This window comes from Rhamphochromis sp. 'chilingali', assembly GCF_963969265.1.
Source record: "Rhamphochromis sp. 'chilingali' genome assembly, chromosome: 15".
In the NCBI taxonomy this organism is placed as follows: Eukaryota; Metazoa; Chordata; class Actinopteri; order Cichliformes; family Cichlidae; genus Rhamphochromis; species Rhamphochromis sp. 'chilingali'.
In genome coordinates, this window is record NC_137942.1 from 9055748 (window position 1) to 9080959 (window position 25212).

The 25212-nt window shown below is 40.2% G+C and overlaps 1 protein-coding gene across 3 annotated transcripts in view; it reads right to left on the reverse strand.

Annotated features, from left to right (window-relative positions):
* srcin1a (SRC kinase signaling inhibitor 1a) overlaps nt 1-25212 on the reverse strand; it is a 118025-nt gene that overhangs the window by 48713 nt on the left and 44100 nt on the right. For 2 of the 3 annotated variants that reach the window (XM_080905337.1, XM_080905336.1), the window contains exon 1: nt 2940-3419. Coding sequence is in view for 1 of the 3 variants with exons in the window: in XM_080905335.1 (XP_080761461.1) it covers nt 4717-5078; nt 6030-6059 (392 nt within the window). In the remaining 2 variants the exon portion in view is untranslated. Of the gene's footprint in view, nt 1-2939; nt 3420-4716; nt 5079-6029; nt 6060-25212 lie in introns of those variants that run through there. The other variant, XM_080905335.1, reaches the window with a different exon arrangement.

A 25212-nucleotide genomic window follows, 5' to 3' on the forward strand; every position in this document is an offset into this window, starting at 1 on the left:
TATGTGTATATGTATGTATGTATATGTATGTATATATGTGTATATATATGTATGTATATATGTGTATATATATATATATATATATATATATATATATACATACATATATATATATATATATATATATATATATATATATATATATATATATGTGTGTGTGTATGTGTGTGTATGTATATATATATATATATATATATATATATATATATATATATAAAATTGTAGGTTGTGTATCCTTCAGGTGTTAATGGGGTTATTGAAAATGTGTATATGTGCGTATGTGTGTATATACGTAGGTATGGATAGATAGAAACATATATGTGTATATATTAAAAAAAAAAAAAAAAAAAAATTACACATAACATATAATGTAATTACAAGGAGGTATTTCTGTAGTCTATTGATACTAGATAGTGGAAAAGGGGTGGGATTAAATAAGCTTATGCTTCTTCCTGCTCCTTTTTGAACATGGACGTTATTTGGAGTTGTGGTTGCTCGTTTTCCTTTTGTTTGCTTTGTTCATTTGTCTCTTTTAATTCTATTTTTTTTTTTATACTTTTTCAACATGTTCAAAATAAAGATTCAATCAATCAATCAATGTGCAATAATAACAGTGTGCAATACACAAAGACTTATTCTTCATTTTATTACTAAGTTAAGTTACTGTGATGTGTTGTGTTGTGTTGCATATAGTGCCAACGTGCGACAGTTTTCCAAGTTCATCATACTATTGTACTATGTATGACTGTACAATGACAATAAAGAGTTATCTTATCTTATCTTTAAATCAGCATGTAGTTTGGACTCAGCATTAGTCTTGGGATCGACTGCACCAACCTACCAGAACATCCCAAAAAGGGAAAAATATCCATAGCTCAGAATATCTGCGCCATTCATTACAAATCTGTGTTTTGTTATATATGATAGACAACAGCTTTAGAAGGCTGCTCTAAAATTATTCAGGTTTCGTGAAGTGGCTGCTGTCTTTGAGTTCATCTGTGCTTGTCTCTTCTTTTTTTATACTGCATCTCCACTATATAAACAAAACCTGCTTGGAGCTTACACAGTATACAATACAAAAATGGTTTAATAATCCTGTGATATGGGCCGAACAACAGTAACAAACTAACCACCTAAAAAATGAAAGACTGAAACCTTTAAATCTCACTCAAAGCATTGTGTGCCATTTTGTTATTTTATTCTCCAAGTAATGTTTTGCTAGTGTAGAGTGGAGTTGTTCTAAGTATAATTTTAAATGTGTATGACTGTGCTTAGGCTCACTGGCTCTGAGACAAGTGGGACGCAAATTTATATGGCGCTTAATCTCTACCCACGCTTCTTTTTCCCCGTGGTATATAAATTTCTACCAACATGTCAAAGCAGTTGCTAGAGAAAATGACTCTTTGGTGTGATGTCCCCTGCCAAACTCTAATGCCTTATATTGTTGCTGTCCATAGAAAACCACTCATCTTCAAAGTCCACAGGATTAAATTAACCAACATTGGTGATAATAAAGAGAAAACTCTTTGTGGATGATTTTAAAAAGTTCTCGTTGTTCACAGGAACACACTGGATTTGTAAATCATCTGGTCAAAAAGCAGACTCTCAGTTAGAGATTGAAGGTCAGTGATAAAGTGGGTCGCTTTTGGGGATATGCCAATACACAATCCTTCAGGACTGGACTTAAACTGACCTTCAATACCTGATCATGAGTCCATCATTTATTAACTGTAGCCACTGAGTTTTGTCCTTGACAATTTGTCGAACTGACAGGAGCTCAGGGGCAGCACCGGTGCATCATAAACAATTGCTGTTCATTTGTTCTGACAACCTTAATGATTTTATTTTCCCACAAAGCTGAATGACTCAGAGGCTTGGCTTTAATGGTGCAGAAGTGATTTGTGGTCTTGTGTGTCTGTCTCTTCCCAGTGTTTCTCTGTTTGTTGCTTTAATGAGGCTAACTCACACTAAAGTAAACACATTTTTATTGTTCTTTAACCGTTGCTCTGCTCTGACAGCTGCAGATACACTTCACTTGGACTTTGATTTGCAAATATTCGAATGTGAATGTGAGAGAGAGCAAACTGGAGAGGGCTTATTTCAATGTAGATTATTTCTCTTTAGCAGTTCTCCATGCAGGCAATAATCACTGCCATTAAAGAACATCTTCTGGGAAGAAATCATATTCAACACCTTAGCCTATAGTGCCAGTCGTTATCACTCTAATCCCAGATGAACAGATGACAGAGTAACTCTTGACTGTAGCTCTGCTACTTAGCTCAAATCTACACATTGTCATTTTTTAACTTCCACTTGAATTAAATAGGCTGCAAGCCCCACTTAGACAAAATTACTGATAGATGTTTGAACTTAGGGCTGGAGGGTTAAATGCATTTTTCACTGCAAAGTTAAGACATCTATATATTTACGCATAAGCTTGTGTTTGTGCACTTACTGGGGTTAACCACAGAAATCTAACAGAAGGACTTAGTCTCGCAGAGTGGAGCGCTGCATTACCTGACCTGCATGTAAAACAGGCTGCACTCGCTCCACCCCTCCTCCACCTCTGTCTCTTTCTCATGTCGTCATCCTCTCTGCACCCCCGCCCCCCTCAAATCAACCCTTCTTACTCTTTCTCCCTCGATCCTCCTCCAGTCCGGTGTTGTGTCTAAACATCACAGCAGCTTCTCAGTCTCTCTCTCTTAAAAACGCACACATTAATCAGCAAATTACTGCTCAAACAGAGACACAAAGGACGCTGTGAACAGCTTATACATCAGCCCCCGTGTAGCTTGCTTTGTGAGCATATGCACGCCGTCTATACAACCACAACAAGCACAACAGGTATGCACTCTAATCCCAGCGAGCACATGCCCTCCCAGAAACACACAAACACACAAACTCTCTGCGGCAGCCTCCAGTTTCCAGTCTCATCTCACCTGCAGTGCACCTGTGCCTGTCCACCACTCCAGTCATCCCAGGCTGTTCGTCAGGTACAGTGAATCCTCATCGTGCTTTCGCCTGTCTCTCCCTCCCTGAGCTTCTCTTACCCACCTCCCTCTCTTTCACTCAATCTCCCTCTCTCGCTGTCTCGCTCTACAGTTGCACATGCGGCGGAAACTCTTTATTTAATTCATTACAACACCAGCCGATTAACTCCTTCGCAGATGGGTGGCTGGGTCCTGCTGGTGCTGGCTAATTGAGCAGTGGGCTGCTTCACAGGCTGCTGCGCTCCTCTCCAGCTCCTCCTCCCACCCTCCCTCCTTCCTTGCTGTCCATGCTCTGCAAAAACCACAAGATGACAAGAAATCCTGGGCTCTGCTGCTTCCTTGCCTGAGTGAACATGCCCTGTCACCTATGGATCTGTCCACTCCACAGGCTGACACTTAATTTGAGAAAAACACCTACCTTGAGCTTATTATTCCCCTGTCTCTTCTGGATTCATTGCACAATTCATCCCTCTCTACACAACCTGACCTTTGCAATGCGATATCCCCACCTACCATACATGGGAGAGGTTACCAAGGCAACTACGGACTCCACCTGCCGTTCAACCACCCTCCCGCTCGCTCGCTCACTCCGTCACTCTCTTTGATTCTTTCCCTTCGCCCCTGATGTGCTTTTCTTGTCACATCATTACACTAAATCTACCCGGTTTTAACACAGCAGCTGCACTGGAACACAGAGAGCATGTTTCTGCGTAGTGTGTGTGAGACAGAGAGCCATGAAACTGGTCAAAGCATGAAGCACATTTAGAAAGGGGAAAACAAAAAGCGAGGAGAGCAGAGGAGAAAGATTATTTCGATGTGTCCGCACCTTAGCAGAACCCCTGCTCTGGTCTGAACCCCTCTTCTGAAGGCGGCACCATGCTGAGTAGCATCCTGTTGCAGCACCTCCGGCTCGGTTCTTTGATCTTTGTATTTTTTTAATCAGGGTTTCAACATTTTGTGCTAATTTGAGAGGACATCTCTCATCTTTAACTCTATGTAAAGTTTTGCTACTTCTTCAAGAAGTAAAACAAAACAAAGCATTTTATAATGACACCTGTTACACCTACAAAACTACCTGACGCACCTCTTTCACGTCTTTTCTATCTAGGTCGGTGTCAAACTGCGTGCTCGTTTCACTGTTGATATCACCAGCAAGATGCTTGTTTTTTTTACCATTTAATAATCCATTTAACTCCACCTAAGTAATGGGGCATTCTGTGTGTACAGACAGCATGGTTTTTTTTTTGTTTTGTTTTTTGGTGATGTCACCCACTGAGAAAACAGTAGTATGTCCTGAATTAAAAGCAGCACCTGCCAAAAAAGCACCATAAATGGAGTAAAACCCTGCAAGCTGGTTCAAGGCAAGCAACTTGAGCTGCGCTACGTCATACAAACGTAACATGACTCACGTCCTGCTGTCGTATATCAATAACACTGTCCCCATTTGATGGTGTATTTATACTTTTCTCTCCCTATAACAAATCAGTGCTGCTGGAGCCCTGCACCCACCTGTTGGCTCCCCTATCACTCCCAAATTTCTGCGCGTGTGATATTTGTGGGGGAAGAGATGTTCTCTGGGCTAAGATACCAAATTCTAGCTCTGCTGCTGTAATAAATTAGTCATTTCAAGCTTGAGTTGTCTTTTGGAAGTATCTCTGGAAATGGCAACAAAGTGAAAAATAGAAACAGTCGCAAGTACATTAACTAATAAATTAATATTAATTACTTGTTCTCTTGCAGATCGCTCTGATGTACCCCTCATGCTGGCGTGGGAGGGTGAGGGCGACGGTGGGTTGTGGTGAGGGCTGTGGTGTGGATGCTGAAGCTGCTGCTGCTGCTGCTGCTGCTGTTGTTGGTACTTGCTCTTCAGGTGATCCATGAAGGCGTCCCTCTTGCGTTCCATGTCAGCTTTGTGCAGGTTGGTCAGGGCCTCCAGGCTCTGCGCCGCACTGACTGTGTGCCGGTGCTCAGACGTATGCACCAGACCAACATTGGAGAAGCGCCGAGCATTGTTCCCCAGCGTCCGGTATTCCCGTGGATATTCCAGGTCATCTCTTGAGATCATGTGACCGCCAACACGCTCGGGATCTAAGAGACGAGGAAAGGGAGGACAAAGGAAAGGGAGAAAGGGAGGAAAGAAGGGTGGGAAGTATGCAGGAGAGAGGTGAATCATCACCCACACAAGCATGCAGAAAGATTTTAAGGTGGAGACGTACATACACACAGCAGGCACACATAGGTGGAAACAAATGAAGCAGAGAAGGAGAGTGGAAATATAAGGTACAAGAGAGAGCAAGAGAGAAAGAGAGAGAGAAATGGGATGGGATGTTAGACTATTTGCCACCAGGACAGAGCAGTTCCTTGCAGAATTATTGATTTCAAATGCTGAGGGAAGAAAAATTAGAAAAGTAAAATGCTTCTGCGGTACATCAAAGGAAGAAGCTCAAACTGAATTTGTTTTGCTGGATATTCCATTGTGATATGCCTGCTTGTCATCTTAAGTGGCTTTCATTGTTTTCTTGGAGAAACAGTGAAAAACAAACTACTGAAAATTGAGGTGATTGAAAGTCACATGGGAACATGAAGAGAACAGCATTTTCATTTCTCTCACTGTTCTTGTCCTTCCTCACCAACTCCTGTCGATCTGTGTGAGCATGCCCTCCATCCCATAACCCCGTGAGACATTTTCTCTACATATTCTTACTGTCTCTGCTGAAAGGTACTGATCCGGCTGTCCATTTTTAAGGAGGTGCTTCAAACTGACAGCCCTTGGCCTTTTGTCAGCTCTCTAACTGACAGACAACACAGCCCAAGGTGGAAGGAAAGAAAAGGACAGAAAAGGAGACAGTTGGAAGAAGACAGTGCGATTACACACACACACACACACACACACACACACACACACACACACACACACACACACACACACACACACACACACACACACACACACACACACACACAAATAATTGTGTGACTTGAATCATGAATGAATGATGGTGCGATAAAGAGCAGAGAACCTTTCAACCAGTAAGTTACCTTGCTTAGGAAAACAGGCCCCAGCGTTGGCTAGAAGAGAAACATGCCAAAGGTTAATATATGTGTTTGTGCACAGATGTGCAACCAAACACACCAGAACACATGACCATCAGAAAAGGGCTATCAAGAAATGATAGCACTTCGTCTGAATTACGATAAGTTAATGCATTATATATGCATTGTGATGTATTCATAAGGGTTCACATATGGTGAAATGGCTTTCTATGAATGCTAATAGTGTCTGACGGTAACTTGCAGAATGGTGAATGACTACAATCATGAATTTTACACAGAAATAATGTTTCCTAAAACTCCAACACATTTAACTCTAACAAAATATTAAACGTCAGCAGGTAGACAAGCATTTTTCTTTTCAACTCGATAATAAAAACTAATATTATTTAAAGTAAAAGCATGAAAAGTGCTGAGGCTTAATAGGGCTGAATGAAGTGCACCATATGTACATTAAATTCACATCAGCAACATTAGCACGAGCTGAACAAGTGAGCAGCGGAGGGAGGCTCCTCGGGGCAGAAGCAACAAATGGACTGTTAATGAACGCACAAGTGACGAGAAAGCCGGCCAGATGGAGGCTCCGACGCTCTCTGGTGGAGAAACCTTAACACAGAAGGAGTCTGTTAAGAGCCGAAGGTCTGTGATCACTCCATGGCAGCTGCAATCAAACCGTGCACTCATTGTGAACCCATTTCTCACTCTCTTCGTTCGCCGAAAGATTCTGCACTTAAATGTGAACTGCTGTCTCAACACCCCGCCCTACCACCCCGCACGTTATGAAGTGCTGATAAACTGAACAGGCAAAAGGCAAAATGGACTGACCTCCGAGCTAATAGCATTAGCATTGAGCTCTCCACTGCACACCAAGGCTGACGGCCATACTCATTTGGCCCCCTCTCAGTTTCCCAGATCTCTGGTTTACACCTCATTAGGCTGGAGCTTATTGTGCATCAGCTAACAAGGACCTGACTCAAGGGCCCCATTACAATGGCTGGCAAAGCTGTGCCTATGTAGTATGGCTTATTATGCAACTGAGTAGCAGCGTTGACAGTGAAAAGCTGAGTACACTAGGCTGCCTATAGACAGGCATAAAACTAAGAAGAGAACGAAACATCAGCAAACATTTATAGTACAGCCAAGAGTTTTATAGAGTCCTATAGACTGACTGTGAAACTTTTCACAGTGAATACCCCCTCAAAAAACATTTGGCTCTTCGAGTGCCATCATTACAGCCAGTATTAAAATACAGTAGATATATAGTATATCTACTATAATTAGATATATAGTAATAGTATTTTTACTTGAAGTTAAGACAACACATGGGAAAACGTTTTAAGGGTAACGAGGGCTAAATCTACAGCAAAATACAAGCACTGGTGGCAAGCCCTTATTAACTGTTAGCTAAATAATTCAAACCTCTTAACAACAATAATGCATCAGTGCTGGTTAATGCCTGGAAAAAACATTTAGGACATTATCACTACACGGTTGTTCTCTAGAATGATGGCGTAAGCAACTAAACTGGCCTGTATATGATTTTCTTTCTTTCTCCTGGAAATTAAGTTTAAAAAGTGGGGATAATTTTATGATACTCCTTTGCTAGGCATGTTTTCACGTCTGATTATCAAGAATCTGTCAACTACAGAGGAGTTTCCTTAGGCTTATGTATCTCAGGGAAACAAGATGAGTGTAGAAATGTTTCCTATCTTCAAAATGAGTTCAACAGATGTCAGATAATTGGAAATTCTTTAATATCAGGTCTGTATTCAGACCAATATGCTATGTGGCTGTGCATATGTTTTAGTAAGATTTTATGTCATAGCAGAAGTCAAATGGCTTGCAAACGTCAGCCAAAATGAATAACTCAGTATTTCTTTGTAACACTCGTTTCAAATCCAACCCAAAAACTTTCCAAACTGCAGTTTGTGGATATTCTTTGCAAAGCTGTACACAAAGCCCTCCATCTTAAAAACAGCAGGAGTAAAAGTTGTGTGGGCAGGAGCGTAAGAATAGAAAATGGAAACAGGTTATTCATCTTTACTTTCGTCATTCTCAGCCAATATATTTCCACATAAGCTGGCAGACAATAACCCTGACAGCCAAAACAATCTGTAAAAGCCCACGCAATGGCAGCATCATTTAAACACACATAAAAAGACGGGTTGGGGGAGGATTTCTAGTGTACACTATATAACAAGAAAGCACTTTCTGTCACAAAGTCTGGGTCTGCAGCGCACCAAATTGCAACTACAAAGCGCCTCCGGGAAAAGTTGCAGGATGTTGGTCAGCTAAAAAACAGAGGACTTGAATGACAACAGGAGCCTGCAATGAGAACTGATAAGATCTGTGAGCCCAATGAGGCCTGAGCTGCATTACCAAGATAGAGGCCACAGTCAAGTGCATTAACCTGTCTAAATAAAAAGAGCCTGCTGCGGCAAGCTCAGAGAGATAACACAAGACAAACAGAGGAGAAGAAATTACAATCCTGGAAAAATAGATACTATAATACAGTCCAAAAAATCCCAACAAAAAACAACTAACAACAAATGCAGCCTGATTGCACAGTCCAACTCCAGTGATGTTTCTCCCGGTTTATGCAAAATGCATGAAGTCTGAAACCATCTTCCATCAGTGAAGATTTTTCTACAAATTACAGATTATGCATAAAAAGAAAGTTGCTTAAAAAACAGGGCTCATACTAGTCATTTCCCCCCCATAATCACCTCATCCTCCTTAACGTTTCTCATCTATCTTTAAATGTAGGCAATTTCAGTTTCTGATGAGGTATTTGCCAAACCACCCACAAAAACTATTAAGAGACATACATGCATAATATTAATCTCTATCACTACAACCAAATTCTGGACTGTATACGAAAACGTGTTCTTACAGCCACCCACTGAGCTGGAGTTTCAGCTCAGGAAGAGAACTTGCTACTCATCATATGCAAAGACATATGGTATGGAGAATCAGGAGAAGGGGTTTGGATTCGCTTTTTGCTGGATTTGGAAGAGGCAGCCTGTGCAGCTTTATATTTTCGGGATGTTAAACATGTGGGTCAGAGAGAGCAGGGGGTGTATGAGAAGTTTTAAGTCCCACAGCATGATAAGAGAGCTGCAAGGTGCAAATAATCAGAGCTCTGGATTCCTTAATAGCTAAATCTAATTTCACAGGCACTTCAAAACACTTGAGTCTGCACATATTGTGCCATATGCAGGTGCAATTTAAGGCTTCTGAATAAGCATTGTTTGAGAGGATACAAATATGAATAAACATTCTTTTGACATAAAAAAAACCCATGATGCTTGCAGTTAAACAGTATTTTGGAGATGCAGTTATTGATAAATGTGGAGCATTTCTCCTTTAATCAATAATCATTTGGTCTGCACAATGTCAGAAAAAAATGAATATTTCTGTTATCATTTCCAACAGTTAAAGGTGATATCTTTAGTTTTCGAAAGTACTCTGGTGAAACACTAAAGAAGCTAAAATGCTATCATCTAGCTAAACAAGTTAATCAGTAACTAACTGAGGGATTGCTTGTCTACTTATTTAGGTGGCAGTAAGAAACAGGAGGAAAGAAAGCTATTTTTCCTATCTGTGAAATGTGAAATAGTTAAAGTATGAAGTATTTTCTAAGTTACTTTGTGTCTGAAAACTCTGGCACATGCTTTTTTCTAGTGTTTTTCAATAGTCTCAACTGTGCATTATCAGACAGCAAGAAGCAGAAGTGGCAAGAGGGAATAAATTAACGAGCAAGTGTAGCAATAGCTAAGAAAAACTCAATCGTCTCTTCTAATTGGCCCTCTGGCCCTGTTGTTGCTATCAAAAATATTTTTTATAAGTGAAACTTCTTTTGATTTTTGAAGTAAGTATTTATTTTTATAACTCAATGTCCTCCCTATGCAGACGGTTGGGAAAACAAGGCGAGCACTTCCCTGTAAAGGCAATCTAATTTACTGCTACCAAGGCAAAGCTCTTTGCGGAATGCCGGCTGCGGCAGGACAGACTAGTTGATTATTAAACCTGTGAAAAAGTGGGGAAGATGTAAAATTAAGCAGAAGTAGGTAAAAAAACTGCAAATTGCAAATCCGGCTCGTCTGTTGAGGCTAAAGGCAAAAGGAAATTTGCAAAGCCTAAAGCTGTTAGCAATTTTAACTCGGTGCACTCCAGTGGGAACACTTAAAACAAACAACCAGAAGGAAAGAAGGGCATGTCAGGATTAACTATAACCTCATGAAAACCCAACAATCAAGACATTATAAACCCTGCAGGTCACAACTCAAGAAAGAGGCTATATCTCCATAATGAATAAGCCGTAAAAAGAGTACTGTGAGCTGCATTATCAAAGATAGAACAAGGGTGGTTAAAAGTCAGGTAAGGTTAAGATGAGGTAAAATGCAGTCGCTACTGATTTTCCAACTGCAACAAGTGACTTGTGTCACAGTGATTGCAAGCTGTCACACATCTTGAAATCTACCGTAGCTGATATGAAGGCAACCATTTGAGTTTCATTGAATACAGCGCCAAAAAATGACTATGAACTTGTAAAAATAACCCCCCCTTCTCTCTTCTCTTGCTCTCTCACTGTTTGCGTCTGCTATACACTTAGAGCGATCAGGCTCCGGGTTAAAACACACACACACACACATATAACCCAGCAGGCATGTGCTATTCAGTTTTTTCTCTCCATTAAGGTAATCTCTAAAAGCTCAGAGGCACTGCTGTGCCAGGAGAGGAGAGTTAAAAGGGGTGAAAGTGACGGCTGGGCAGAGAGAGCAAGCCATCAGGAGAAGGTCAGCCTGCCTGTCTGAGCTGCTGGATGGAATAACAGGCCAAGGCAATCATAAGGCTCCAGACAGCCTCACATATAACTGACAGAGACAACTGTAATCTGTTGCGCCACACAAAGCGATGGGGGGGACGCCTACTTGATCATTAAAACATGTACAATACAAAGCAACACGCCCATCTTTTCACCTTTTGCCCTCCACTGTCTATCTATTATCTGTGCCTCTCTCCCACCCACAAACCCAGCAGCCTCTAACTTTGTTTCCGTGTCAAACTTGGGAATACTACAGAGGCAGCCAAGTTAAAATTGCAGCAGTAATGTGGATCCAGCAAAACACCTGTTAATACACAAAGGCACACAATCGAGCAATTAGAGCACGCTACGGCTCCTCTGAAACATCTCCGGGGCCGTCTGTGGCTGCAAACGACAAATGTGTGTGTACTCAACTGGAGGATGAATGCGAGAGATGGAATATAAGTGTGACAAAGACATTCTGGAAGGGGAGGAGAGACCTGGGGAGAAACAGGTGGTGGTAGCTAGCGTATTGCATCTCTTTGTTTCACTTATCGTTCTGGTAAAAGCTGGCTGTCTTTTTTTTTTCTTTCAAAAATAACAGCAGTCCAGCAGCAGGTGAGAAAGCCTCTTAATTACAGCCTGTTGTCGAACCCGGTCAGGCAGCATGGTATTGCCACTGGGTGTGAGGAAGACACTCCAAACACACTACATTACATCAGTGCTGCTACATTTACCTCACTGGGGAGCTCTACAATAGGTTGCCAGATGGAGACAGGCAGGCGTGTTAGAGTTAAGAGAGAGCTGATGAAAAATACGTTTGGCGAGAGATACTTCAAAGAGCTGCAACCTAACCTCGAATCTCAACAGTGTTTTAGCTCATTTACAACAGCCAAACAACAATTTTAAGTAAATCCACCACACAGTATGTCTGGTTGCAGTTACAAAGTTTGATTTAAAGTGTGTACATCACCAAAACGATCCTTAAACTTATCCTTATAGGCCATAAAGAGACACTTTGGGAAAAGATTTTCTACTTCTTATCAAACCAGAGTGCGATTAGAAAATTACATATTTTAATTCCAGTGAATCAAATCTGTAAATTAAGGAGTAAATAGCAACCCTATACCAATGAGTCCAGTCAACACGGACTGTGATTGAACTTGTTATAAAAATCCCCCGGCTGCACTGCTGCCAAATGAAGCAAATGAAATCCTACAACCATTTTAGTCACAGCAGTATGAGGCCGCCTCTTCACTGAATGTGCCACGCTCAGTAACCTTCGAAGGGTCCAAACCACCGGAGAGGAGATAGAGATACATATAAAAACTAACAGTGAAATGAAATTGATAATATTATGGTGACAACTGATAGTCTGGGTTTAGAGACACATTACATCTCGAGTAGAACGCTAGAAAAAAACAACAATAAAAAACCCCAAAGAGGACATTGTACACTCTCAGTATGAATGACAGAGATGCCCGAGTCATCATAACATCTTAAACAAGCTGCTGCTGACAATACAACCTCTGGCAGGGCGATGTAATGAGATTGGCCCGTTGCCACATATACAGTGTATAAACACTGGGCACAATCAGCTGCACACACATAGCAGAGCTTGGCACAAACTGGTAGATGGTGTAGAAATCTGCAGACCACCTTTTAAAGTATCTGCATGGGTCCATCCTGTAAATGATGATGCATTATTATAGCTAATAAGATTCCTCATTGATCGCTGTTGCAAATGTGTCTTCCTGACTGATCCTGCCCACATGGAGATCAGAGTACAGTTTCAGTAACAGAGGAGTAAATGGTTCAGGTAAGTTTCTTCAGACATCAGGAATGTGGACTCCAGTTGAAACGCTAAAATCCAGGTCTATTTTCTTTTCTACTGATTTAAGGAGGAGTGTTAATGTATAACCACAATGACCTGACTCTACTGTATGCAGAGAGCAAACAACAGGAATTGTGTGGACCACATCTGGTTTGGTAGAAAAGGTCCTGTATACACTTTTCTCTCGCTTACTACACTCTCTAAGTGGCACCTGAACAGTTAAATACCAAATGGAGTTTTTGCCTTGTCCCTCTAAAATAGCATGATGCAATACACTGCTGAGCCTTTGAGTCAAGTAATGAAAGGAGCAACAAAACAAAGCATAAAAAAACAGCATCGCCTGTGGCCTTATCCAACTGTTTTTTCTTGTTTTCATTAGACAAATGCAGCACACTGAACTTTGAAACAATGGACGTCACTGCATGCGGAATACTGAATTTCCTTTTAAGGATTTAAAACAATCAGTTATTTTCCACGGCTGCATTTTCCTTTTCTTAAATTCATAACTGGGTGCCAATTTAGTTTACCGACTAGTAGCAGGTGACCCAAATGCTAAAAGGCTATAATGCAGTTGCCTGGGTGTGAATCGGCCTCAAAGACAGTCACTGCAAGTCTTCCCCTGGTCTTTCTCACATTCTTCTCTTTGCTGTTCTATCACAATAAAAGCCAAAATGTCTCAACTTTAAGAAACCAGGTTCTAGGTTTGAACCCACTGGTCCCCTCAGGCCTTTTTCTGGGGATTTGGCGTGTTTTCTTATTGCATGCACTGATTCAAGTGGAGTCCAAAGAAAGGTCCTCAAATTAGATCCACTCCGTGTGCCTAAATTGGCTTCAGGTGCAGCAGCGAGCATGAAATGTTGTCTGTTTCTTTATATTAGCCCTGTGATGGACTGGTAATCTTTCACCCTATGGCATCTGGGATAGGCTCCACTCCTCCTGCGACCCTGAACTGGATAAGCAGCTAAGAACATGGAAGGAAATAAAGATGGAAATGAAAAACCTCGAGATATAGTGGCATAATAAATCACGCCTTGAAAAAAGTAAAACTGAACACCAAACCACCAAACAAAAACATAAAGGATGGAGCTTTATACAAGTTAATGTGATTGTAGAGAAACAAACTATTTCGGGAGAGAGAAAGAGGACAGAGGCAAAATCCAAAGTTTTCCTGAGGGTTTCAACATGACTGTTTATCTTGCAAACAGGCCAACTCTGGCAAAGGCAAATGGATGACAACACTCATCCAATCAGGATCTGCCAGCTGTCCTCTTATCTTGCTCTCATATCAATAAATAAATCTCTCTAAGAACACACATGAACCGCTTGAAAAAAAGAGGTGCTCCCACTAAAAGCATTCAAGCTGCTGCATTGCACAACCATGTCTGAAGGACAGGGGGAGCCATAGTTAAAAATTAGAAAGCGGGAAGTGAAACGTTGCTAGAGGTCGCAGATAACAAAGGAAGCACCATAATGGCTGACAATAACTCTATCTTAAATTGGTTAGGTCTAATGGGTCATTATCTGCCCCACAGGCCCTGTTTTATTAACAGCAGGACACACCTGCACACACACAGTCACATATCCACATATCCAGATGCTTGCTAGAGTTTATAATGCAGCACACCCTAACTATAACATGACTGATGATGTGAAATCTGGTCGAGTAGCTGAGGCAGCAATGAAAATCTGAGGATATAAAAGGAAGATTTAAGAAGCCTTCGCTATCTGTGTTGATAACCTGAATGTTTACATATTCATAAGATGAGCAGGGTTATAATGACAGAGGGGGCAAGACGGGATGAGAGCAGTACTAAGAGAGCTATAAAGCTTTTTACAGCTGTGCTTCTATGTGTTCCTACTTTAGACAATGCGGACTGTAAAAAGCTATTAAAACATACATAAAGACCACTATAATCATGGTATATATAATAATGAAGCAAATAACTGGTGTAATAACTAAGAATGACCACCCAACCCTACTGCTCTACAGAGCTCCTATTTTATATTGCACATCATTTTCCTCTGATCTCAACTTTCATATTCTCCTGGCATCCTGGATGTAAAAATAATGTAATGTCTGAGTGGTAGTTCTGTCAGCTTCTCTCCCTGCTGCCAGCGGCCAAAAAAATCTATTATCCCAGCGTTAAAGGAGAGCGCCACACATATTACTCGTAAAAGTCTTTTCAAATGTTTGTGGGAGTACCACTGAAAAACACAGAGGGGTCTAAACCCTATAACTTAAAAAAATCTGAGGCTGAGAAGCTAGAAAGGCTATGTAAGCTGTTGGTGGTCTAGTTGCACGATAGGTAGCGTTCTGCTGCATCAATTTTGATGTATTTTTCCCCTCCTTCGTGGCAATATAGGAGGGGAATGCTGGATTCACTGGCGTGCACTCTTATGTAAATACACCTTTGTAATCTCTGAGGGCCACCCACAAGCACAATTATAGGAAGTAGTGTTAGAAGCACATACATTTTTAGAAATAGATTCAAGCAGAAGAAGTGAATTTCTTGTTATAGTACAGACTGATGGTTCATTAAGTTTGCTTTGGACAGGTCAGCGTGCTTTCCTGTTTCTTTGCTCCACAGGCTGGCAGCATCAGGCTGATTTCAAAACATCCATCTGCAGGTATGTCAGCAGTCTCGGTAAGACACCCGAGGTGTCAAACTGAATCTCGGTAAAAGTGAGAGATGTGGAATGGCTCTTCAAAGATACCGCAAGAACCAGCTTTCAACTTCTAAAATGCTCCTTTGGGTAAAACCAGCAGGTACACAATGAAAAGAGTTGTGAAATAAAAGACGACTAACATAAAAATGCTTGTACATGATGGAAGTGTTGAGGGTATTCTTTCCTCGGGCGAGAAATCATTCTTCTTCTCTGCAGTGATCAGACAGGATGAATAATATTAAATTAAATAAATTACCAGATTGTTGAAAGCTCTTAAAAGGTAACAAAGAAAATGCATGCTGAGGTGACAAAGACAAAGGAATTTACCCATGATATTGTTTGAATAGAGCTAATATACCTTCTCCAGTAACAATGAGTGTGATCTTTTAATGACTTACAGTTGACTAGAATAGAATAGAATAGAATAGCCTTTATTGTCATTGTACAGAGTACAACGAAATTGGAGTGCCACTCCCTTGGTGCAAGTTTCAATAATAAATATAAATGTAAAATATAAAAAGTACAAAAAAAACAATCGTAAGTACTCAAACAATAGTATGTACAATATATACAGGATAGCAGCATTAATATAATGACAGTATGAATAGCAGCATAATATAATGACAGTGACGGTATGGAATAGGTTCAATTGTTTTTGTGCTTATTTACTACGGTGATAGCTCTGGGAAAGAAGCTATCCCTGAATCTGTTTGTCCTGGTTTTATGTGACCTGTACCGTCGGCCTGACGGTAATAGTTCAAACAGTTGGTTGCTGGGGTGAGAGTGGTCCTTGATGATATTGCCAGCTCTGCTGAGGTACCGAGAGTTTGCAGTGACCTCCAGGCTGGGCAGAGAGCAGCCAGTGATCTTCTGGGCTGTGTTGATGACCCTCTGCAGTACTTTCCTGTCTGCAGCTGAGCACCCTGCATACCATGTTGTTATGCCGTACGTTAGGATGCTCTCTATGGTGGCTCTGTAAAATGTCACCAGCAGCCTCTCCTCCAGGTTGTTCCTCCTGAGCACTCTCAGAAAGTGGAGACGCTGCTGGGCCTTTTTAACCACCGCTGTAGTATTTGCAGTCCAGGAGAGGTCATCAGATATCTGCACGCCCAGAAACCTCATGGAGTGTACCCTCTCCACACAGCTACAACCCTTATTAATTTATTTACACTGAATAAACGCTAACAAATGACGCATTCCACTGCTAAAGAAACACAGCACTGCATAGGCAAGCAGGGTAACTGCAAGCACTTACTACTGTTTCTTCTTGTTATTGTATCTAATTAAACAGTCGGCCCCAAAATAACATCATTAATAAGATTATGCCTATTCTAATATAAATTTACTGGAATGAAAGCCAAAACCTAATTTGCAAAGCTGAGGCTGTGTGTCTAAGTTTTCCAAATGATCATGTAATGATGTGTAATTTACACTAAATCTTGTCACCACAGCTCTGGTAAGGTTACTTATTTTTATAGGGCAGGATTACTGAGCCGGTTCTGACATGTAGTTGCCGTCACCCCTCCCAACAGACCTGCTGCCAAGCCTCTTGTAGTATTAGCATTTTCATTCCAGACAGAGCCAACAGGCTAACCTAACGAGCAATCTCCCACAGGAACACATCTGTTGTCAGATTAGTTAGGCTCTGACCATGGGTCATCAATCAAAGTGGTGGATTACATTATGTACTGGAATTCATTCATTACTTACATCAGCTGATTAAATGGCATGAAGAGATGTAGAAAGAGCAATAGAGAGATGCCCGAAAATTGAGGGGGGGGGGGGAAGTTAAAGCATTCAGCTCCACAAATCAAACAGGATTAAATGTGAGTACAGTGAAACTGAGAAAAATGTGAATTGGCACCGAAACAAATGCATGCCTTGCTGCCTTTCAATCGGCAACATTATCATTTGTAAATGTCAATGTGCTCAACTTGATAACAAATCTATTTGCTATTCTTCATTTTTCTCAAACGGCACACATGAAAACATAGGGTACTTTCTGATACAGTGGCGTTTTTTAATGCAGATTTGCTCAAATAAGTCCTTTGTCTTAAATTTGGTTGTAAAAATATTAATATTTTGTTATTGCCTAATAAATAACAGTGTATAACAGGTTTTGTTATTTCTTGTTTATTTAAGACAGGTGGTCTAATGAAATTGTTAGGCACTCTTATGGGAACAAGAAGCTGTAGGGCATCGTGTTGGCACCATGTGAAGCCAAAAGGATCAATGATGAGGCCCTAACAGCCTAAGGATAAGCTAGACCTTTACCACAGTCATCTTTGTCTCTGCTAAAGTGTTTTCTGGCTCCTAGATAGAAGCTACAATTAGCTTTTCATGTCTTCTACCTGGAGGGGCAGGCATGCAGTCACAGTCACAGAATTGCTGATTTCCTTCAAATTGTGACAATAAACAGAAGCAATTTTCCTCTCTGATGGGAATTATCCTGACAGTTTAATTGGAATGCCGCTGCCAGAATTTTTTTTAATTGGAGGAACAAAACACACACAAAACTTACCTACAAGAAACTGGAAAAGAAATATAAAGGATCAATCAAAACAACCAGTACTTAGCCGCTATGAGTTTGACAGCGACTGTCACTGCAGATCGGTTACCTTGGCAACAGGTCAGCTGTTCTGCAAAGCCGTCAGCAGTTAGCTAACCCCCAAACACACGCGCGCACACACACACATTTGTCCAACAAGCATATGGTTAAAGGTTGCACAAGCATTATGGTGTGAGACGTAGCTAGCGACAGATGTGGCACAAGCAGGGTAGCGGAGATTACAAGTTGCTGAGACAACATGGCACATGAATCTGTGTTATGATACGGATCATCATGTGTCACAGTACAAACTGCTCTCTGTCAACTGGATCAGAGAGAAGACAAATAGAAAATCAGAAGATAGGAGGTAGGAGGTGGGTTTTGCTCCAGATGTCTGGTAGGAAACGGCTTTTAAAGGGCTAAGTTAAAGAAAAAGAAAAAAATTAAACACGCCTCTTTCATCTTCAAATCACATTTTCAAGTCGTCTGCTTTTGTGTTAACAAAACCCCTCATCTATTAGGACAGTCAGATCAGAAAACGCGCATGCTGAAAAAGTGTCACAAACACAAAGACGCCATGTTCATTTGAAGTCAAGCGAAAACTGTGACACAGATCAGAAAGGAATTCCCATATCTAGGATTTCAGCTTATTTAGCGGGGCTTTGTCATGACTGCTGTGATCCCAGTAGTAGAGGGGGGAGATGAACGGCACACAGCAGTCCCTAGTGGGGTGTCAGAGTAATTGCTTATTTTTAACCAGTCCCCAGAGGGCATCACAATGTGGGTAGCGGAGAAGCTCGACTAAACACTCCAAAACAGCAGCTCCACCTGCTCCTCCATATCTCCGTTGTCTGTCTCTTTGTCTTCATCACAAAGGTCAAAACAACAAATTCAACCTGGCAGGCTGAACTTTACCATTTACTTCAGTATGTGTCCCTCGGTAGTGTCAAAAGCCAAGCACAGAAAATATAAAGTATATTAGAGACACTGTCACAGTATAACTGGGAATTATGGTCAATAAAATGTTTGCCATTTTGTGTTTATGGCAGGATTTGTCGATGTAATGAAATGACTTCACTGTACAGTGTACGTGAAGGAGAAACTAAAACTCAAAGATCCCCAGGCGTACATTTATTTTTAAGTTCACTACTTAAAAAAACAGTTTCCCCATCACTGTGCAAGCTTTTACACAGGTGAGGATAAAATCAATTTTTAAATGTTACTGTTCTTTATATTATATGGTATGATCATACCGTCTGTCAGTACTGATGATGCTTCTGTTTAGGGAATTATAAAAACTTTAAAAAGCATGGTTTTAGTTAATTTTATCTTTATTTTTTTTGCTGTACATTAGAGACTATTTTCCAGAATTTCTTTTTCTTTTCATGAGGAAAAAAAGGCATGACCTGATTTCAAGTGTTTTTTGCTCCAATAATCCACAGAGAAGCAGAGCAGCTTGCTTAGAGGGCATCTGAAAGACATTTCATCTAGTAAATAAGTGGATCCTCTGTAGCTGGTATTGCTTCTGTTCAATGTAACTTACAGTATTATGCTTTAATAGTGGGATGCTGCATTCTCTAGATAATGCACCATTATTTCATGTCGCTGTGCTTTCCGATCGCTTTTGAAGTACAGCAAGATTGAGTTACCTTGTCTTAACTAAATAAAATTTTGCATCTTTCTCATTCATCTTCTCTTGCGCTTGAACAATTGTCCTTCTAGGCATCACATTAGTGGAGACAAAACTCTGCAACAATCTATGCTACTTGTCTGTTTTCCCTATTCATTTATCATGTGCCCTGTGATCGTCATGCCTCTTAAAGATGTCTCTTTCCTCCTTTATCTCGCGTTTCTACTGCATGTCTCTATGTCTTTCATTTGGGTTGGCGTGCAAAAAGATGAATGGGGTGGGGCAGTTTTACAGATGGATGCGTGGGGTTCTGTTGTGATGTACTGTAGGTGAGCGGGGAAGAGCAGCCAGTTGGCACGAAAGAGGAGGAGGAGATGACGAGTTAGACGTTAACAAGCTGTCGCTGCCAACACAACACAGCGCCCAATGCAACAACAAAAACAACAGAGACAACCCCCCGACAAGCCCGGTGCTATAAACAGCAATCAATATGAATCCAACACCGTTCCACCCACAGAGAAGAGGTACCCACTTTAGGTCAAGCTTGGACCAATTGAAACAAAATTAATGTGCGAAATCAAGCAGAAGCCTCCGGGTATGCAGAGATGCCAAGACCGGCAGTTCCTCAAATGGACACTTGAGGGTGGATCCAAACGAGAGTCAATCCCAACAGACTCTCACGTTAAAATGACCATTAAAAAGCACGTTTATGGTCTGGCACAAAAACCCCCCTGAAGAGTTCTGATTTGAGATCGTTCCTCCCTTCACAACAACTGCAGGTGTGATTCTGTTTCTTTATCTCACTAGTTTAGATTTTATTTTTAGCATTTAAGTGGCATTACCTGACAAATAATATGAATTATTATGTGGTACAGCACATTCAGATGCATGTGCTATGGTTTTGGTTTGAAAAATTTTTAGTGTTTTAATAACTTAGTTAGCATTCAGCAGTCAACTGTGTGTTGTATCCATACGAGTCTAAGAGGAAACATTTAATAAAACATTTTCATAATTAAGCAAATATTTCTTAACTTTTTCAAAGGCTTTTTATGGCTTATAGCTCATATAAATTAGAAGTCACGTGTCTCAGATTATTTGAAAGTTTCCTAAGATCAACCAAGAAATATAATACAGAATAATCCAACTTCTTAAAAGTACATGCATTTATAAACTCAATACTTTGTTGGCGTTCCTTTACCACAAATGGCAGCTTTCAGGTCGTCTGCACTTTTGGTTCAGGTGTTCCTCATCTTCTTCTGATGACAGACCACAGATTCTTTCCTGATTCATGTCAGGTGAGTTAGCTAGCCAAGCAAACACACCAATAACATAGTGAGCAAACTAGTAGTTTTGGCACTGTGGAAAGTTCGAAGATGTAGGCAAATGGAAGCATGAAGCATAGTCCTGGTAGACAGTATATTCCAAACACTGTAGGATTCTGATATCAATATTTGGTGAATATTGGATTTAAAAATCCAACATTCTGATATAGCAGCTGATATTTGTTTCTTTAGGTACACAAAATATTAAACAGATTTCCCTAACATCTGTTAAGCGTAGTATTTACCTATTTACTTAATTAGGCTCTGCCAGATTATACTTGTGTTTCTGGCGTTCCCAAACATCTGTGTTGCCAACAAGGAAATTATGGAGTGCCCTCTGGTGGACAATTTATTTAATATCAGCAATAATAACATGGTTGAAGGGTTTCTCCCATCTGTCTTTTACCCTTTTAAATGTCATTTATCAGGATTGCAAATGCAGATACTGATAGATAAGCACATAGCCAATATTGGTTATAATGTCTAAAATCAATCGGACATTAGTAGACAGCTGCACTGGCTTTGAGTGGACCAACCAGCACGAACACCAGTAGATGACATGGCACCCCAAATCATCACAGACTGTTGAAAATTCACTCTGGACTTCAAACACCTTGGTTTCTGTGCCTCTCCACTCTTCATCCAGACTCTAGGACCTTGATTTCAAAATGTAATGTAAAATGTACTTTCATCTGAAAAGAGGACTTTGAACAACTGAGCAACAGTCCAGTCCCTTTTCTCCTTAGCACAGTGAAGATGCTTCTGATGTTGTCTCTGATTCAGGAGGGACTTAATACAGAATGCAACAGTTGTAGCACCTTTCCTGAAGACGTCTGCATGCTGGCTCTTGATGCACAGACACCAGCCTCAGTCCACTCCTTGCAAAGGTCTCTCAAGTTCTTAAATCAACATCTGTTGACAAGACTCTCAAGGCTGCAGTAATTTCTGTTGATTATGCACCTTTTCCTACCACACTTTTCATTCTACTAAACTTTCCCTTAATATGCTTCAATACAGCGCTCTGCGAACATCCAGCTTTTTCAGCAATGACCTTCTGTGGCTTACAGTGATTATGGAGCGTGTCAATGGTTGTTATCTGGACAGCTATCAAGTCAGCAGTCTTCTCCATGATTACAGCTTTATGAGCTGAACTAGACTGTGAAATACACACTATTTATACTGTAGAATATTTCATTTGAGTAAATTACTATTGAAAGAACGAGATACTGGATTTCCATTTTTCATGAGTATAAGCCAAAATCATCAAAATCACAAGGCTTTTGCAATTCTTGTGTTAAAGGTCTTAAAGCGGTAAAAATAAACCTCAAAAACCAATAAATGATGTCACTTTCTGAGTTTGAGTTTTCTTTCTTTCTTTTTTTTTTATTGTGGTGAATAGCAATTTTAGTTGATGAAACTTAGAAATAGAGCAGTAAAGTTTACTGTGCCCTTCCAGGCTAACCTCAGTGTCTCAGCTCACTCCCAAATGGCTTACTGCAGCAAGACGAGGATTAGCCAATGTTGCTGCCACCACTTCAAAACACTTTAACTGCAGCAGTCAAAATCAATCAAACCAAAGGAGAGAGAACATCAAATGTGTTCTGTTGCTTTTTGGTTAGTTTGCTTTTTTTGACTTTAGATAGCTTATCGGGATGTACATTTAACATTTAGTTTCCACTAATTTAAATTTACAGGAAACCTTTTGATTTCATATTATACCATGTAAAAGCTCTGAATGCTACAGTGCTCCCTATAGTATACTTTTAGTCACTTATTGTATTATATCATGGGACTAATAGCTGCAGGGCTTGGTACAGGCATGCCAAAAACACCTACTCCCTAAAACTCAAGAGCACCAAGTAACATTTACTCAAGTTAAATGTCAGTTATGATGAGTCCCAAGGCCAATCTGACTGAATGTTTTTCCTTCAATCTTAAGGCCTCATGCTGCCAATCACACCCACAGAGAAGCTGCCTCTCTGGACACACATAAATAGGCAGGGTATCACAGTTTTAAAACTAAAGCAGGCCTCTTTTGGGATCCTAGGTCTTTAAGGGAGAATACAGAAGTATTTAATATTAAAAAAATACATCAAAAATGTCTCTATTTTAGCGATTGTTCCAATCTTTTCTTCCTGCCACCTGCTAGCTGAATGAAGCTTGAATCTGACAATTGTTAAATGTTCTGCCCCACAGCACCAGAGCACTTGGCAGAGCCGCACATGGCTGATCCAGTAAGAACTAGCACTGACTCACAACGAGCTGGGAGACAGAGAAATAGAGATGGAGATTGACAGAGAGACAATGGTTGCTACAGATAGACAGGAAGAGAACCTAAGTATTGAGGTAGATGAAACTTAGAGAGCAAAAAAAGAAAAATGGGAATATAGAGGCCGGCAGTAAGAGGGCAGTGAAGAGAGGAGTAATTGATGGTTTTCAGGTAAGCGTTGAAAAACAGCTGAAAAGTGAAGAAAGAGAGTGGAGAAGTGGGCTGAAATGAGGTGTGCACCGAACAAGACAGAAAAAAAAGAAACAAAAAAAAATCAACCGTTAGAGTCGGGGGCCAGAAAGGCAGTGGGGAAAGAGCAGAGAGCAGAATCCAGGTTGTGAAACGTCCAAATCCATTTGTTACCCAGAGACTCATTAGCATTTTTGAGTGAGTGTCTGGTTATAAATAGGATTGGGAGTGTGTGTTTGACAGGAGGGAGTCTACAATTTGACAAGAAGACATTCATCTCACCAGAGAACTCCCAGAAGATGGACAGAGAGACAAACAGACGGATCTCCCACAACAAAGCACAGTATTTCATCAGTCAGCAACTCACATGAAAAGTCTTTCCTACCCAAGCCATACCCTCATCACCCCATCGTATAGTACAACAGTGAGTACAACACTGAAACGAGTGCAAATAAATGAAAACCGCATTTTTATTTTTTATTTATTGTGAAAGTATTAGCAACACTTTATAGTACAACCCATAACTAGGGGTGTAAATCCCCTGTAATTAAATGGAATTTCAGTAGATTTTATTTGATTATATTGATTATATTACATATTACCACAAATATTTAAAGGTAGAACAACTAGAATATGGCAGCAACAAGTCAGGTTTTTACAGGAAACAAAGAAATTACTAAACAGTACATTAATTTAAGCACTACATAACTAAGTAGTTTTTTTTAAGTAGTGTGCACTTTTATGATAATCAATAATATTTTCCCATCTTACATCGTAACTACGCTGTACTTTTTGGGGGGAGGCCATATTATGAAGTTGACTGAATGAAGTTATGCAATAATTAAAGTTACTCATGCATTAGTTTTTAAGCATTACTTACTTACCAATGACTTACATAGTCTCCTGTAAAAGCCTGACTTGTTACACCCTATTATAGTGTATCTACCATTAAGTACAATTGCATTGTAATTTAAAAGAAAATCACAGGTGATTTATGCACTTGGGCATGGGATATATTATAAAGTGTTACAGACTTCTTGCATTTTACTTTACAAAGTTAGGAAAAAAATCTTTACACCAACCCTAATATTGTATTAAATCTAAGAATCATCCCCATTATCTCCCTTAGAAGGAGGAATACGGCTTAACAGCAGCTGAATTAAGGTATTGATATCATTGGCTCCCTAGTTTCTTCAGACCCATGTTATACCATAGCTGCAAAGACAGAAAAAAGAACTTGGCGTCCCTATATGTGGACATCACATTTTGGGTTGTCGACACCAAAATACTACATTTTGCTCTACAAGGGCCTGATATCCACTTACGAGGACATTATACTGCCACTGTTCTATTGAAATTTTAAACAAATATCCTTATATGTGGATCTCATTTTTCTCAGAAACAAAAATTAGGAAAAAAAAAAAAAGAAAAGAAAAAAATCTGGTAATTCTTTGTTTTTACATTCATCAGGTGCCAATCAGCCCAAATATCAAAGAGAAATTTAAAATGAATGTTATGGAAGAGTTTGGGTCTTAGGAGGTTAATGTTCAAAAAACACCTGAAATATCTTGCTTCCACCTTACCATCCAGCAAATATCAACTCGGTGAATAACCATCGTTGCTCCTGCAAAATACTGCATTTTGCAATCGATTAGTTGACTTCAGTGAAGTGTATTCACAAATTGGTACATCTAAGTAGAGGCTGTCATCTTCAGTTAGTCCTCATAACTCCTACATGTCAATGAATTAGTGTTTGTATACATCACCTGCATATTTCCTTAGCAAAAATGTGGAAGATAAACACATGAAGAGAGCGTGATTGAAAGATTTAGTGCAGGATTTATTGGTCACTGAATTTAACAAATCAGGGGATTTTACCAACTTGTAATCTGATCCAAAACAGAA